At 42.5% G+C, this 17,009-nt stretch overlaps 1 protein-coding gene across 5 annotated transcripts in view; it reads right to left on the reverse strand.

Annotated features, from left to right (window-relative positions):
* Positions 1–379: 379 nt before the first annotated feature.
* mapk8ip1b (mitogen-activated protein kinase 8 interacting protein 1b) overlaps positions 380–17,009 on the reverse strand; it is a 248,713-nt gene continuing 232,083 nt past the window's right edge. For 4 of the 5 annotated variants that reach the window (XM_068046624.1, XM_068046629.1, XM_068046626.1 and 1 more), the window contains 6 exons: positions 15,967–16,139; positions 14,969–15,081; positions 13,145–13,264; positions 9,839–9,909; positions 7,087–7,185; positions 380–899 (listed from right to left, as the gene is read on the reverse strand). In XM_068046624.1, coding sequence (XP_067902725.1) covers positions 827–899; positions 7,087–7,185; positions 9,839–9,909; positions 13,145–13,264; positions 14,969–15,081; positions 15,967–16,139 — 649 coding nt within the window. In that variant the 3' untranslated portion in view covers positions 380–826. The remainder of the gene's footprint in view (positions 900–7,086; positions 7,186–9,838; positions 9,910–13,144; positions 13,265–14,968; positions 15,082–15,966; positions 16,140–17,009) is intronic. The other variant, XM_068046625.1, reaches the window with a different exon arrangement.

The following is a 17,009-nucleotide window of genomic DNA, read 5'->3' on the forward strand; positions in this document are numbered from 1 at the left end:
GTGTGAAACTGGGTGAAGTTGCATATATTTTTGGGGTATTGTACAGGAAACATTTATCTTTCTTTCAAACTTACAAGAAAACCTGTCATTTGTCCGTTGTTGACCATGAAGAGACTCGGGTTAAAACATAAAAAAAAATGCTGTCGTTGGTCAGTTAAGACGTGCAAAATGGGAAACCAACCAGGTCATCTCCCAGCTGTCCATAACAATACGTTGCTGACTTCTGTGACTTTCACCAATGTTTCTTCCTCTTGCTGAAGGCGTTAATCGTGCAGATTTTTTTTAAAAGAAATGCTTGGACTGTGGTGCAAAGAAATGAAGTGGAGAGAAAGGTGCTGTCATCCAACCTTTAAATAAACCATGTTGTACACTCCATGAACAAAGTTTAAGAACTTTACACACACTATTAATGAATACAGTGTAACATCATTGTTACAACGAATCTTGTAACGCCCCCACGCTTTGGTGCCTTTCTGTCCTGCCATTTTCCCAGACTTAAATACTGGCCCATCACACACCGAAAATGTACCAAATGCATCACAAGGCTGTTAAGAAGCAAGCAGTTGAGCTGTTTTGCCATGAACCGATGAAACACGACATGGGACTGGATTTGCAGAGAAAAGGGGATAAGAGGCACAAACTGATGGAGGATGCTGTCAATCCGTGTAGCATGGCTAAAAGTAACAATAGGTAAATTGTTTCAATTGAGATGCTGAATGGTTTTGGAACATGATACATGGCCTCTGTCTCAATGTGTTCATGCATCATGGTGAGTTTGATAAGGAGACTGTGAAGAGTTCAGAGCAGCACCGCAGCTCAGACATGTCTACTCCAGATAGATGTCTTCTGTCGGACAGGTGTATTCAATGTATTCTTTGTAGAATAGCTGGAACGCCCTCCTGTACAAGAGGGAAACAAAATTATTTAACATTGAACGCTAAGCTGAAATCTCTTTCATTGGCAATCTCAACGTCATTTTATCTTAAGGGGAGGGAGATTTTTGTTCAAAACCTGCAATAGCTGAATCAAAAGATTTAGCGGCAAAGGAAAATAATTTCTACAACACAAACTAACAGCTTGGGTTAAAAACACTAGTGTAAAGCAGCAATAATGGACTGCACGTGGGAGGGAAGGGGCAATTCTGAACTTTGCACCCTGGATGGTAACCAGGTGGAGTGGCTCATTCCCACAACACCCCCCACCAAAGCCAAATCATCAAACCCATTCATTCCATTGCTGACAACGCAACCACTAGGTGGCGCAGTACTGGCACATGCGCAAATACAGCCTCATCCACTGAAACATCACTGTCTGCGATGCCTCAGGCAGCTGCCAGTAATCAAGATGGTGCTGCTCAATTTATCACAAAGAACAAATTAAGCCGAAATCCCCTCAATGACTGGAATTGCCACCTCCATCCCAGCCGAACAGTACCCTGCTCTCTTCTGCCACTGCGCTTTCTTCACCGCTCCCTCCCACGTGACGTTCGCTCCCCACCTCGCCACTGCCTTCCCTCAGCTGCTCACTCCCCGCCTTCGGCGGCGTGGCGGCGAGCGATTGGCCAAGGGGTGGGGGGAAGGGGCGGTGAGGCCGGGTGTGAGTGGCTGAGGGAAGGCAGCGGTGAGGTGGGGAGCGAGCAGCCCCATTCCAGCATGCGGTGACGTTTTAGAGCACATATGCAAACTAGTCCTGGCAAGCTGGGTCCTGCGTGGGCTACACATGCGGAGCATCACACTGGCAGGAAGAAACCATCCTGCGCATGTGCGCAGCTGGGGGCGCACTGATGACGTCAGCGCTTGGCTGCATTGTCAGGAGCCACTTTGTTTATATCATGAGGGAGAGGGGGCGGAGTTCTGTAAATGGGGATCCAGGCAGGAAAGTTGTAATAACCCCATCCCCGCCCCATGTCAAGTTTTCTCAGCGGTATAAATTGAAGTCTTTTTTACTTGTATCCCTGTGATTATTTATGTTGAGAAGGCTATGCATGGGTCAATTTTCACGACTAAGATTTTTGTTGCATAAGGGTTTCAAGGGATGTGGAGCAAAGACGAGTAAAATGGAGTTGAGATACAGAACAGCCAGGATCTAATCAACAGAGAATTGTGGAACAGGCTCGAGGGACTGAATGGCCTACTCCTGATCCTATGTTCCATTTAACACACCATAAATGAGAAGTATGAGTTGAAGCACAAGTTCACTGTGCTGCAAAGAATATTGGGAGAGTGGAGCATTTAAAAGCCGCATGGGAACCACTGGCAGTTTTTGAATCAAGAGTTTGGAAAAACGGGGAGAAAACAAAATGTGATGCCATAGGAAAGCAGCTAAGTGATTGGTTGATATTTCTCTTTTTCTCTTTCTAAACTAGGGCATAGGTTTAAACTCAGAGCTGGGAAATTAAAAATTTCAATCAGGGTAAGTAAGTGAATTAATAATAAAAGTATTAGCATATAGCTGCTTCACCAGAGTACAAGGGAATTTGCTGAGAGTGGGAATTCGATGAGGTGGGGAGCAAGAGGTGTTGCTTGATATATAAAAAATAAACATAAACAAATAGGGTTAAATTAGGAACGTGGGTTGTTACAATAAAAAGCTAAGCATATAACTAAATTTAATAAATTAAGCAAAGTTATTACCTAGGTTAAAAATTATAAATGGACAATCGAGTGATATTTCAAAACAAGAAAACCTAATCAGTAAAATAAAATACAATAGAGATGGCAGGCCAGGTGATGTGTTGCAGCTGTAACATGTGGCAGCTGGTGGACACAACAACCACATCTGCACTAAGTGTCTGCAGCTTGAGGAACTTTGGCTCAGAGTTGATGAGCTGGAGCGGAGATTGAAACACTGTGATGCTTTAGGGAGGAGGAAAGTTACCTGGACATTTTGTTCCAGGAGGCAGTCACACCCCTTAGGTTAGGTACTTCTGATTTTGTCCGTTCACAGGGACAGGAAGGTCGACTATGAGTGAGGCAGGTATGGCGATTCAGAAGGTAGCAATGGAGGAGCCTCAGCCCTTCCACTTGTCTAACGGGTAAGAGGTTCTTGCAGCCTGTGTGGTCGAGAACAGTGACTGCAGGGAGGATGAACAAACTGACCACTGCACCATTGGGGAGTAAAAGGAATGTAGTAATAGCAGAGGACAGTATAGTTAGGAGCATAGATTCCGTTCTCTGCAGCTGAAAAGCTGAGACCCAAAGGCTGCCTGGTGTCAGGGTTAAGGACATCTCCTTGGGCTGGAGAGGAACTTAGACTGTGAGGAGAAGGATCCAGTTGTCGTGGTCCACGTGGGTACCAATGACATAGGTAGGACTCAGAAAGAGGTTCTGCTGAGGGAGTATGAGCAGCCAGGGGCTAAATTAAAAGCAGAACCACAAAGGCAATAATCTCTGGATTACCACTTGATCATAAGAAAATTTTCATAGGGTCAATAAGATCAGAGAGTTAAATGCGTGGCTCAAAGATTGGTGTGGGAGAAATTTTGATTCATGGGGCACTGGCACCAGTACTAGGGCAAGAGGGAACTGTTCCATTGGGATGGGATCCACTTGAACTGTGCTGGACCAGCGTCCTAGCAAATCGAATAACTAGGGGTGTAGTGAGGGCTTTGAACTAAATCGTGTGGAGGGAGGGTTCAAGAGAGGGGAAATTTAGAAATTTAAAGAGAAAGGATAAGGTAATGATACCGGTAGCGATACGGGTAATGATAACCAGAGTGTGACAGGAAGAACAGAGCGTATAAACAGATCAGTGCACCAAGAGGGTCAGAATAGAGAAAAATGGTAAAAAGACTTAATTAAAGGCTCTGGATGAATTCTGCATGCATTCCGATAATAAGATAGATGAATTGATAGCACAAATAGAAATAAATGGGTATGATCTGACTGTCACTACAGAGACCCTGGCTGGGAACTGAATATTCAGGGGCATTTGACATTTCGGAAGGATAGGCAGAAAAGAAAAGGAGGTGGGGCAGCTCTGTTAATAAAGGAAGAGACCACCACAGCAGTGAGAAAAGATCCTGGCTCGGAAGATGAAGATGCAGAATCCATTTGAGTGGCAATAAGAAATAGCAAAGGGAAGAAGTCACTGGTGGGAGTAATCTACAAGCCCCATAACAGCAGCGACACTGTAGGACAGAATATCAATCAAGAAATAATAGGGGCTTGTAAGAAAGGTACTGTAATGATCTTGGGTGACTTTATTCTTCATGTTGATTGGACTAATCAAATTGGCAAAGGTAGCCTTGAGGACAAGTTCACAGAGTATAGTCGGGACAGTTTTATTAGAACAATATGTTGTGGAGTCGACCAGGGAACAGACTATTTTAGATCTGGCAATGAGTAATGAGGCAGGATTAATCAACTATCTCATAGTAAATGATCCACTAGAGAAGAGTGATCACAACATGATAGAATTTCACATTCAGTTTGAGGGTGAGAAACTAGTGTCTTAAACTTAAATAAAGGCAATTACAAAGGTATGAAGATCGAGTTGGCTAAAGTAGACTGGGAAAATAGATTAAAAGTTAAGATGGTTGATAAGCATTGACAGATATTTAAGAATATATTTAACCAACTCTCAACAAAAATATATCCTATTGAGAGACTCTGAGAAGGATACACCATCTATGGTTAACTAAAGAAGTTAAGGGTGGTATCAAATTGAAAGAAAAGGTGTACAATGCTGCAGAGATTAGTGGTAGGCCAGAAGATTGGGAAAATTTTAGAAACTAGCAAAGGATGACTAAAAAATAATGAGGAAGAAATTAGAGAATGAGAGTAAAATGGCAAGAAATATAAAAACAAACAGTAAGAGCTTCTATAAGTATTTAAAAAGGAAGAGAGTAGCTATAGTAAATGTTGGTCTCTTAGAGGATGAGACTGGGGAATTAATAATGGGAAACAAGGAATTGTTTTGTATTTGTCTTCACAGTAGAAGATACTAAAAGCATCCCAAGAATAGTAGAAAATCAAGAGGCAAAACAGAAGGAGGAATTTAAAACAATCATCACTAGAGAAAAAGCACTTGGCAAACTAATGGGACTAAAGACCAATAAGTCCCCTAGTCCTGTTGGCCTGTATCCTAAGGTCTTAAAAGAAGTGGCTGCAGAGATAGTGGGTGCACTGACTGTAATCTTCCAAAATCCGCTAGATTCTGGAAAGGTCTCAGCGGATTGGAAAACTGCAAATGGAACATCTCTATTCAAGAAAGGGAGGGCGGGGGAGACAGAAAGCTGGAAACTATAGGACAGTTAGCCTAACATCTGTCATTGAGTAAATGCTTGAATTCATTATTAAGGAAGTAGTCGCAGGACATTTAGAAAATCATAATACAATCAGGCAGAGTCAACATGGTTTTGTGAAAGGGGAATTGTGTTTGACAAATTTATTAGAGTTCTTTGAGGATATAATAAGCAGGGTGGATGAAGGGGAACCAGTAGATATAGTGTAACTGGATTTCCAAAAGGCATTTGATAAGGTACTACATAAAAGTTTACTGCACAAGATAAGAACTCATAGTGCAAGGGGTAACATGTTAGCCTGCATAGAGGATTGGCTAACTAACAGGAAACAGAGAGTCAGGATAAATGGGTCATGTTGAGGTTGGCAAACTGTAGCTAGTGGAGTGTGACAGGTATCAGTGCTGGGGCCTCAACTGTTTATAATGTATATTAATGACTTGAATGAAGGGACCAAGCATATTATAGCCACATTTGCTGATGGTTCAAAGATAGGTGGGAAAGCAAGTTGTGACGACGACACCGAATCTGCAAAGGGATATAGATAGGTTAAGTGAGTCAACAAAAACTTGGCAGACAGAGTATAATGTGAGATTATCCATTTTGGTAGGGAGAATAGAAAAGCACGACATTATTAAATGGAGAGAGACTGCAGAATGCTGGGGACAAAGGGATCCGGGTGTCCTTGTACATGAAACTCAAAAAGTTAGCATGCAGGTACACCAAGTAATTAGGAAGACAAAGGAATGTTGGTCTTTATTGCAAAAGGAATGGAGTATAAAAGTAGGGAAGTCTTGCTACAACTGTACAGGGTTTTGGTGAGACCACACTTGGAGTACTGTGTACAGTTTTGGTCTCCTTATTTAAGGAAGGATATACTTGCACTGGAGGCAGTTCAGAGAAGGTTCACTATGCTGATTCCTGGGATGAAGGGTTTGACTTATGAGGAAGGGTTGAGCAGGGTTGGGCCTAGACACATTAGAGTGGTCTTGAATCTTTGGAATTTTCTACTTTAGAGAGCTGTGGAGGCAGAGTCATTGAATATATTCAAGGCCGAGATAGACAGAATTTTGATCTAGAAGGGATAAAGGGTTAATGGGGAACAGGCAGGAAAGTGGAGTTGGGGCCAAGATCAGATCAGCCATGATCTTATTGAATGGTGGAGCAGATTTGAGGGGCCAAATGACCTACTCCTGCTCCTATTTCTTATATTCTAATGGATGTACCTAGAAATTAATTGCTGAGGTCTGGAATTAAAAATAACTTTGATTTATATAGTGTTTTTAACAAAAAATGATAGGTGCAAGGAAAACAAATGCCAGGCTTGAAGAATGACCAAAAGCTTGAGTTTTGAGGAGGTAGAATCATAAAACTTCAGGACATTGAAGACAAGCATTCTGCCCAATGTGCCTGTGTCATACCTTTTTCAGAAAGATATACACTTCCCTTTTAAAGGTTATTGTGGATTTTGCTTCCACCATTGCTTCTCGTAGGGCATTCCATGTTCCAACATACTTCTGCATAAGAAAGTTTCTCCTAACCTCTCCGTTCGTAAAGATTGTTTATGCAGATTTATGACCTGTGCAATTAGTTTTTTTTCCCTCTATTGGCCTCATTGACAGCACTGGGAATGTCAGCCTAGGTTTTTGTGCTCAAATCTCTGGAGCGGGATTATGAATCCACAACCCTGTGACTCAGAGGCAAGAGTGCTCCCGACACTAAGGCAGTTCTGATTCTCTGACCTCCGTTCCATTTCAATGCAGTGGCCCACCGGTAGCATGGGATCGGTGAATGTATCCTTCTTTCCTTATGCAAAAGGGAGCTTGAGAGATAGAAGCACATACCCCACTGACTCTGCTATTGGTTTGGTTGAATCCTCAGAGACAAAAACATGGGAAGCAAATCGATGATCTGAAGGATGTTTGGTAATAAATCCAAAATATCTGCGAAAAGAAAAAAATGGACCAAGAAGACAACACTGAGATTTTTTTTTATCGACTCACAGAATGATACAGCACACAAAGAGGAGATTTGGCCCAACGTGCTGTCCCGCTCTCTGTGAAAGAGCTATCCAACTAGCCCCACTTCACCCACTCTTTCCCCAAAGCCCTGCAAATTTCTCCTTTTCAAGTATTTATCCAATTCCTTTTGGAACGTTACTGTTGAATCTGTTTCCACCACCCTTTCAGGCAGCGTATTCTGGAGCACAACAACTCACTGTGTAAAAACATTCCCCTAATTTCCTCCCTGGATTTTTTGCCAATGATTTTAAATCTGTGTCCTTTGGTTACCAACTCTCCTTCCACATCTATCAAAATCTTTCATGATTTTGAACACCTCTAATAAATCTCCTCTTAACCTTCTCTGGTCTAAGGAGAACAATCCCAGATTCTTCGGTCTCTCCAGGTAACTACAGAATTATAGAATAGTACAGCACAGAAGAAAGCCATTCGGCCCATCGAGTCTGCACCAGCTCTTTCGAAGAACAATCCAGTTAATCCCTCTCCCTTTCCCCAGATCCCTATAATTTTTTCTCCTTCAAGTATTTATCCAATTTCCCTTTTGAAGCCTATTATTGAATGTGTTTCTACCACCCTATCATGCAGTGCATTCCAAATCCTAATGAACTGATATGTAAAAAAGTTTTTCCTCATGTCACCTCTGATTCTTTTGCCAATCACCTTAAATCTGTGCCCTCTGGTTACCAACCCTTCAGCCACTGGAAACAGTTTCTCTTTATTTACTCTATCCAATCTCTTTATGATTTTAAACAAGTTTATCAAATCTCTTAGACTTCCCTGCTCTAACGAAAACAACCTCAACTTCTCCAGTCTATTCATGTAACTGTAATCCCTCACCCATGGAATTACTCCCGCAAATCTCCTCCGCAATCTCTCCAAAGCCCCCATTCCCATACCTATGTGAAACTGTACAGCGATGCTTTGCATTCAGACATTATTGTGAGAGCTTCATTATTTTAACTTCCAAGCTTTTGTTACCTCCAGACTCGACTACTGCAATGCTCTCCTGGTCAGCCTCCCATCTTCCGCCCTCCAAAATCTTGAGCTAATCCAAACTCTGCCACCTGTATCTTAAGCTGCACTAGCTCATTCGGCTATCAGAGGGTAGTACGGGTCAACCATATTGGTGTGGGACTGGAGTCAGGTATAGGTCAGACACAGTAAGGATGGCATATATTCATACTTGACGGGTAATATTTTACTTATCCTTTCACAGGATGTGGGTGTTGCTGGCAAGGCCAGCATTGTTTCCCATCCCTAACTGCCCTTGACAATGAGAGTGGCTTGCTAGGCCATGTCAGAGGGTAGTTAAGACTCAAAAAAAAAAAATGTGGGTCTGGAGTCACATGTCGGCCAGACCAGGTAAGGACGGCAGATTTCCTTCCCTAAAGGACATTAGCGGACCAGTTGGATTTTCACAACAATCTGTGATACCTTCCTGGCACCATTACCAGAGCCCAGCTTTCAATTCTAGATTTTATTAATTAATTGAATTTTTATGACTTAATTGAATTTAAATTCCAGCTGCCGTGGTGGGATTTGAACCCATGTCCCCAGGACGTTATCCTAGGCCTCTGGATTGCTAGTTCAGTGACATAACCGCTACGCCACCACCTTATCTTGCCAGCTGATGGACCAAGTGGGTTTTAAAGACAATCCAACAGCCTCAGGACCACTTTTACTATCACATTTTTTAAACAGAAATTGAGTGATCAAATAAAGACTGCTGGGTTACTAGTCCACTGACATAACCACTTCACCACTGTACCCAATGAGTGGACAACAGTTGAGAACTGAGAGGATTTGGCTGTGATGCTTTCCATGGTTGAATAGCAGATGACAGTTGCCAGCCAGGCTCGCACTGATACTTTGGTGAAGCACCAAGTGGTCTATTGAGTCCTGTGGACTTGCTCCCTGCCGAGAGTCAGTGCCTTCAGGAACTGGGCAGAGAAACTTGCTCAAGATGTTTCCTCCATTAGTCGTTGGGAACCAGTTTAGCATTTAGTCACCACCTTCTTCCAGACAGCACGACTGAAATCGGAACATACTGCCGTGGGAAATCACAGACACAAAGCCAAGACCCAATAGACTGTCACAACATGATGCTATAGCCAGTGATACAGCATTTATACATCGCCAAGAAGTGGGACACCCTTTCTTGCCCTGGTGAGGGGCATTCATTGTGGTTACCTTAGTCTCATCGACACCAGCAGTGATCTCCAAGCATTTGGGCAGCACAGTGGTTAGCACTGCAGCCTCACAGCTCCAGGGACCCGGGTTCGATTCTGGGTACTGCCTGTGCGGAGTTTGCAAGTTCTCCCTGTGTCTGCGTGGGTTTTCGCCGGGTGCTCCGGTTTCCTCCCACAGCCAAAAGACTTGTAGGTGATAGGTAAATTGGCCATTGTAAATTGCCCCTAGTGTAGGTAGGTGGTAGGGAATATGGGATTACTGTAGGGTTAGTATAAATGGGTGGTTGTTGGTCGGCACAGACTCGTTGGGCTGAAGGGCCTGTTTCAGTGCTGCATCTCTAAAAATAAAAAATAATAAATATTAAAACCCTCACGTTAGGACTTACTTGGTATTCTTTGGATGGTACCCACAGAATGAAACGTTCTTCAGCTGAAAGAAGTGACTGCATTTACTGGCCTGTCATAAAACAACAGATAGGAGGAGAATTTGTTTTAAAAAAGACACAACATGCTATGATTTCACAATTTTTACAGTGGCAAATTTAGGATTTTGTACAATACTTTTCAAATAAAATAACAGACTCCTCCATGGCATTGCTCATGGTAAGTCACACAATATGCTGCTGTATAATGACAGGAGGGTTATGTCGTGTGGAGTAGAATGCATTATTCTGTTGCTAAGGTAGAGCTGTGCTTAATCCATTCAATCCTTCAAAACACAACATGAGGTCCATCAGGATTTAACTGTAGCAAGTAAGTTTGTAGACTGGCGAGCGCGGATAAATTTCCAGCTCCAGGGCCGAAGAAATCAGCATGATTTTTTTTATATATAAGCACACTTTGAAATGTGACATCTGGAAACATTTTTCCTGAGATTCCCGAGTCTGTTTCATCCTGTGTAGACACGATATATTATGAGGGCCACCGATCTATACTGTTTGAATAAAATGAAGCTGCATGATTTATTGTTGTGATATTTTCAGACTCAAATTCCATGATTGTGCACAATGTGTGTTTGATAAAAAGAGAAGGAACAGTGATTCTACTGGTATATTTAACATACCTTGAAAGTGGATAAATCACCAGACCAGACGGATTGCATCCTAGGTTGTTAAAGGAAGACAGGGAGGAAATGGCAGATATACTGAGGATCATCTTCAAATCCTCACTAGATACAGGCGAGGTACCAGATGATTGGAGGTCTGTGAACATTGTACCATTGTTTAAAAAGGGTGCGAGGGATAGGCCAAATAATTACAGGCCAGTCAGTCTGACCTCGATGGTGGGTAAATTGTTAGAATCAATTCGGAGGGACAAGATAAACTGACACTTAGAAAGACATGGATTACTCAGGGATAGTCAGCATGGATTTGTTAGGGGAAGGTAGTGTCTTACTAACTTGAGTTTTTTTGAATAAGTGACGGGGAGGATTGATGAGGGTAGTGCAGTGGATGTGGTCGACATGGATTCTAGTAAGGCATTTGACAAGGTCCTACATGGCAGACTGGTCAGTAAAATGAAAGCCCATGGGATACAGGGGAATGTGGCAGGTTGAATCCAGAATTGGCTCAGGGACAGGAAACAAAGGGTAGTAGTCGACAGATGTTTTTGCAAATGGAAAGCTGTTTCCAGTGGCGTTCTATGGGGTTCAGTGTTGGGTGTCTTGCTGTTTGTGGTCTATATTAATGATTTGGACTAAAATGTGGGAGGCATGATTGAGAAATTTGCGGATGACACAAAAATTGGCCATGCAGTTAATAGTGAAGAGGATAGCTGTAGACTCCAGAACGATATCAAATGATTTGGTTCAGTGGGTGGGAAAGTGGCAAATGGAATTCAATCCAGAGAAGTGTGAGGTAATGCATTTGGGGAGGGCAAATAAAGCGAAGGAATACACAATAAATGGGAGGATATTGAGAGGGACAGAAGAAGTGAAAGACCTTGGAGTGCGTGTACACAGGTGGCAGGACAGGCAGGTAGAGTGGTGAAGATAAAGGATCGTTTTCCTTTACTGGCTGAGGTATAGAATACAAAAGCAGGGATGTAATGCTGGAACTGTATAAAACGCTAGTTAGGTCACAGCTGGAGTACTGCGTACAGTTCTGGTCACCACATTACAGAAAGGACATAATTGCTCTGGAGAGAGTGCAGAAGAGATTTACAAGAATGTTGCCAGGGCCTGAAAGTTGCATAGGCTAGAGTTGTTTTTTTTGGAACTGAAGAGGCTGAGGGGAGACTTAATTGAGGTGTACAAAATTATGAGGAGCCTAGATAGAGTGGACAGGAAGGACCTGTTTCCCCTGGCGGGGAGGTCAGTTACCAGGGGACACAGATTTAAGGTGATTGGTAGAAGGATTAGAGGGGACATGAGGAAAACTTTTTCACCCAGAGAGTGGTGGGTGTCTGGAATTCACGATGGTGGAGGACAAAACCCTCAATTCTTTTAAAAGGTACCTGGACATGCACCTGAAGTGCTGTAACCTGCAAAGCTATGGACCAGGTGCTGGAAGGTGGGATTAGATTGGGTGGCTAGTTTTTTCAGCTGGCATGGACACGATGGGCTGAATGGCCTCCTTCTGTACTGTAATTGTTCTATGGTGTTGGCTCTAAAAGGAATATTGGTTGAAAACTAAAGTAATTAATATAAAATGAATGATAGAAGAAATTGAAATAAAATTAAACAAAGTTACATTGTTGTTTCAAATAGTTTTATCAACCTAGAGATTTTTGAATAAATGGAATGAATAATTTAATGTGAAATATGAGGTGATATATTAAAATGTATATATTTGTTAAAGAATCGTAGAATAGTACAGCACAGAAGGAGGCTATTCGGCCCATCAAGTTAGCATGGCTCTTTCGAAGAGCAATCCAGTTAGTCCCACTCTCCTGCTCCCTTACAATGTGACCGTTTACAATGATTTTCCAATATAAACATGGACGTAGGAATTTGTATCAAATATATAAAATGAGGATAGAACATATGACTTTAAAAACAGGAACTGATTAACGTTGAACACAAACGTCACACTTTCCCCATCACACTTTGCTGGTAACAACCCCTTATTAGGAAACAACATAATCTCTGACACGCCATAGCGTCATGGGAGGTACGTTAATATAAGTTGTATAGAATACTTATTTCTAACTAGTCGATCTCGCATGGCATCAAGTGACAGGGAGTCAAGACAAAGTCTAACCTTCAGGTGAAGTTGGGTTAGAAAATCATACGGTTCCAGCACAGAAGGAGGCCATTCAGCCCATTGTGTCCATGCTGGCTCCCTGCAAGAGCAACTCAGCTAGTCCCACTCCTCTGCCTCTTCCCTGTATCCTGCAAATTTTCTCTTTTCGAGTGCTTATCCAATTCCCTTTTGAAAGCCATGATTGAACCCACCCCCCAACCCACTCTCAGGCAGTGCATTCCAGATCCTAACAACTCACTGCACAAAAACGTTTTTCGTCATGTTGCTGTTGGAGGGAATAATTAGAGGTAAATAATTGAACCTGGGTACGTAGATGTGATTCAGTGTCTCCGCTGGGAGATTCCAGCAGGACAAACGTGGAAATAGGAATTTCTAATGGGAAGCCGATGACAGGGAGGGCATTTAGATCTAAGAGTTTTCTGTGCTGTGAACCTCTGTGGTTCCACGGGAGGGGATTTATGTGATCGATACAGGCAAGATGTGAATTACCTTCTCATAGACACCACGCCCATCAAGTTCTACAGCTATTTTAATTCCTCGCATGCTGATCTCCAGCACACAGCTAGAAGGAGGGTTGAACTGGACAGTCAATCTCCTCGTTGTTGCAATCTGTTAAGAGGAACGCAACAGTTGGTTAGACTTCATCAAATACAGAAGTTGACATATCACATTTAAAAAGAGCAATTTAATCCATTAACTCTTTACTTATTTTCTTGCCATATTTAGGTGCACATGAATCCTGGCCAATATCTATCACCTCAACCAACATCACTAAAGCACACTATGTAGTCATACACCTCATTGATGTTTGTGGGAGCTTGCTGTGCACAAACTGGCTGCCACGTTTCCAACAGTGACTACACTTCAAAGTACGGGGCGGCACAGTGGCGCAGTGGTTAGCACCGCAGCCTCACAGCTCCAGCGACCCGGGTTCAATTCTGGGTACTGCCTGTGTGGAGTTTGCAAGTTCTCCCTGTGTCTGCGTGGGTTTCCTCCGGGTGCTCCGGTTTCCTCCCACATGCCAAAGACTTGCAGGTTGATAGGTTAATTGCCCCTAGTATAGGTAGGTGGTAGGGAAATATAGGGACAGGTGGGGATGTGGTAGGAATATGGAATTAGTGTAGGATTAGTATAAATGGGTGGTTGATGGTCGGCACAGACTCGGTGGGCCGAAGGGCCTGTTTCAGTGCTGTATCTCTAAACTAAACTAAACTACTTCATTGGCTGTAAAGCACTTTGTGAAGTTCTGAGATCAGGAACGGCGCTATATAAATGCAAGTTCAATCTTTCTGTCAGCACATTTGATCACTTTCTTGCTCAGTACAAACTCTATCATCTTCCCATTACAGTGTCTACCTATTTTTAAAGGAGTCTAACGTGCTGTCCTCAACCACCCTTTCCGCCATCTCTCCTGTTATCAGGTCAAATAAATAGTTGCAGATTTCTGCATTAAATCTGCATGTCACGATTCTGAATGTGAACTGTCCAGTTCTCCAGACCAGACGTATATGCAATCAAAGAATCCTACAGCACATGAGGCCATTTGGCCCATAGGGCTGGTGCTGACGCTTTGAAAAAGATATCTAATTAGTCCCAGTCGCCTGCTCTTTCCCCATAGCCCTGCAAATGTCTCGTTTCCAAGCATATATCCAATTTCCTTTTTTAAGTTACTGTTGAATCTGCTCCCAACATCTTTTTAGGCAGTGCATTCTAGGCTCTAGCAATACGTATTGCTCGCTGTCTGAACTGTTCATCCACAACAACAACTTGTATTTATGTAGCACCTTTAATGTTGTGAAGCATCCCCAGGTGCTTCACAAGAAGGCAATCAGACAAGCATTTGAGACCGAGCCACATAAGGTGAAATTAGGACAGGTGACCAAAAGCTTGATCAAAGAGCTAGGTATTTAGGAATGTCTTGAAGGAGGAGACAGAGGCAGAGAGGTTTAGGGGGGAAATCCAGAGCTTAGGGCATACTCGGCTGAAGGCATGGCCACCAGTTGTGGGGACAAAGGAAACTGGGGATGCGCAAGAAGCCAGAATTGAAAGAATGCAGAGTACTCAGTGGGTTATAGGGATAGAGGAGGTTTTAGAGATAGGGAAAGTGAGGGGACATGGAAGAGATCCATCTCCCAAAACAATATCACTTCAATGCCGAGATTTGGATGCATGACTTAAATCTCAATTTAAGACAAGTTTTTCCCCCCACCTCAGTCTGTGAGGGGTGAATTTCTATTGTGTTAGGTCCAAGATGAGAAAGGTTTCATTCTGATTTTTGGAAGCCAGGACTTGCCCCCTTTGTTTCCACTTTACCTTCTGCATGGCTGCACACAGTACATCATTCCCTTTATGGTATGGCACTTGGACTGAACCCAGGAATTTCAGATGGAATTTGTCTACCCAGTCATTCTTTTCTGCTACTGCTGCTGAGATAGAAAAAAACATATGTTTATGCATATATGTAAAATCAATTTATTTATCTGAAAGAATGTTCAAAAAAAAACAATTGCTTGACTTTCAGACTGGAAACATATTACAATAGGCTCAAAATTATTCTGATGTTGTACTAACAAATGCTTAATACATTGGGATCAAACACCTCTCTGTGCTATCTTAACCTGGGTGTTAACCCTAGGTTGTGCTAAAGTAGCACTAAGAGCAATTTGACCCTCGTGTGTTAGGAAAGGTATGTCATAATTTTAGCCTTCATATATTTTTCATAAAACCATGAGTTTTCACTTTGCATTGCAGGAGTGAGATCAAACTCTTTAAATTGATTCCTTTCTGGGCCGAGAGATTGATTATCCATTATCAATTGATCAGCAATTATCATGTTGTTAAAATGGTGCTTACGCTTGATTTTCTGCAGCGAGTTTAATGGACAATCAATGTATAAATCCAGCTTATAAAAAATGGGGGGGCTTAGGGGGAGACTTGTAGTTTGTGCAAAGCCATCAGTAAGTGGGGTAAACCGACCAGAAAGTTCTGGAAATTCACAATTCCTGGCATATCTGTACATCTCCTAAAACTCACTGATTGATTCGTGCATTAGTAACAATGCCTGTGTTATTATTTTTCCAGCAAGATCCCAGCCGAATGCGATCAAACATTGGTTTGCGTGAGATGCAATTAGAAAAAGCAAAGGTCATCGGCCTGAAGGGTTGAACTAACCTCTTCCCTGTTTCCACAGAGGCTGCCTGACCTGAGTGATTCCAGTTTTCTGTTTTTTATTTCAAATTTCTAGCATTTTGTTTCTTGGTTTGAGCGCATTAAGTTACTTCTCAGTGACCTTGAAATAAGGAGCACAATACCTGCAAAGTGTCCTGGTTCCACACTGACTTCAAGTGCATAGTATGCTGGGAAGATTCCTCTCTCGCCCGTTCTCATATTGTAGGCGTGGTACCAGTAATCATCAGCCTGCACATCTACTAGGAGAGGGTCGTCCACCTCTAGCTCCAGTTCATCGTCATGTCGAGGCACGAATCTACGCAGGGTGACAAGGGAGACCACCATAAAGGAAAGAAAAGTTTTTTCTGGAACCAAGACTTTAATGAAACAAAACCAGGGTGGATCGTAACTGTGGTGAACTTACAGTCCATCACAGCCACCGAATTATGGTTAATGAGTCAAATTCATATATTTTATCATGTTGGCGGGAGGGTATTTACTAACTATTGGGGGAAATCGCATCCAGTCAAGTATTAAGTACCAATGGTTTATTCTGAGTGAATAAGTCAAATTCCACTTTTTGTCACATAGCTTTGTGAGATTCTTTTTCCATTTGCATTCCATAATTGCGTTATTTTTCCACGAAAACTGCAACTCAACGGGCCTTGCATATATAACATTGCGGAAATGTATTTATAATTCTACTCTTACGTCAGAATATCTTCTATTTCATGATGAAAGATCATTGACCTGAAATGTTAACTCTGTTTTTCTCTCCACAGATGCTGCCTGACCTGCTGAGTATTTCCAGCATTTTCTGTTTTTGTTTCAGTTGAAGTTAAAGGTAGTTACTCAGACTGGCGAAAGGTGGGGAAGTGGTGTTTCACAGGGATCGGTGTCAAGAATGCTGTTCTTTATGATTTACATAAATAGTTTGGACTCAGCAATCAGAAGTACATCCCCCCCCTTTATTGTCTATGTACTTATACAAAGCTGCATGGGTCATGGTTCAGTGGAAGGCCCTCTTGCCTCTAAGCCAGAAGTTTGTGGGTTCAGGTCCCACTGCAGACACTTGTGCACAAAAATCTAGGCAGACACTTCAGGTGTCAGGGAATGTTGCATTGTTGCAGGTGCTGCCTTTCAGATGAGGTGTTAAACCGAGTCCCCATCTGCCCTCTCAAGTGGA

Source organism: Heterodontus francisci, chromosome 14 (genome assembly GCF_036365525.1).
Source record: "Heterodontus francisci isolate sHetFra1 chromosome 14, sHetFra1.hap1, whole genome shotgun sequence".
Classification (NCBI taxonomy): Eukaryota; Metazoa; Chordata; class Chondrichthyes; order Heterodontiformes; family Heterodontidae; genus Heterodontus; species Heterodontus francisci.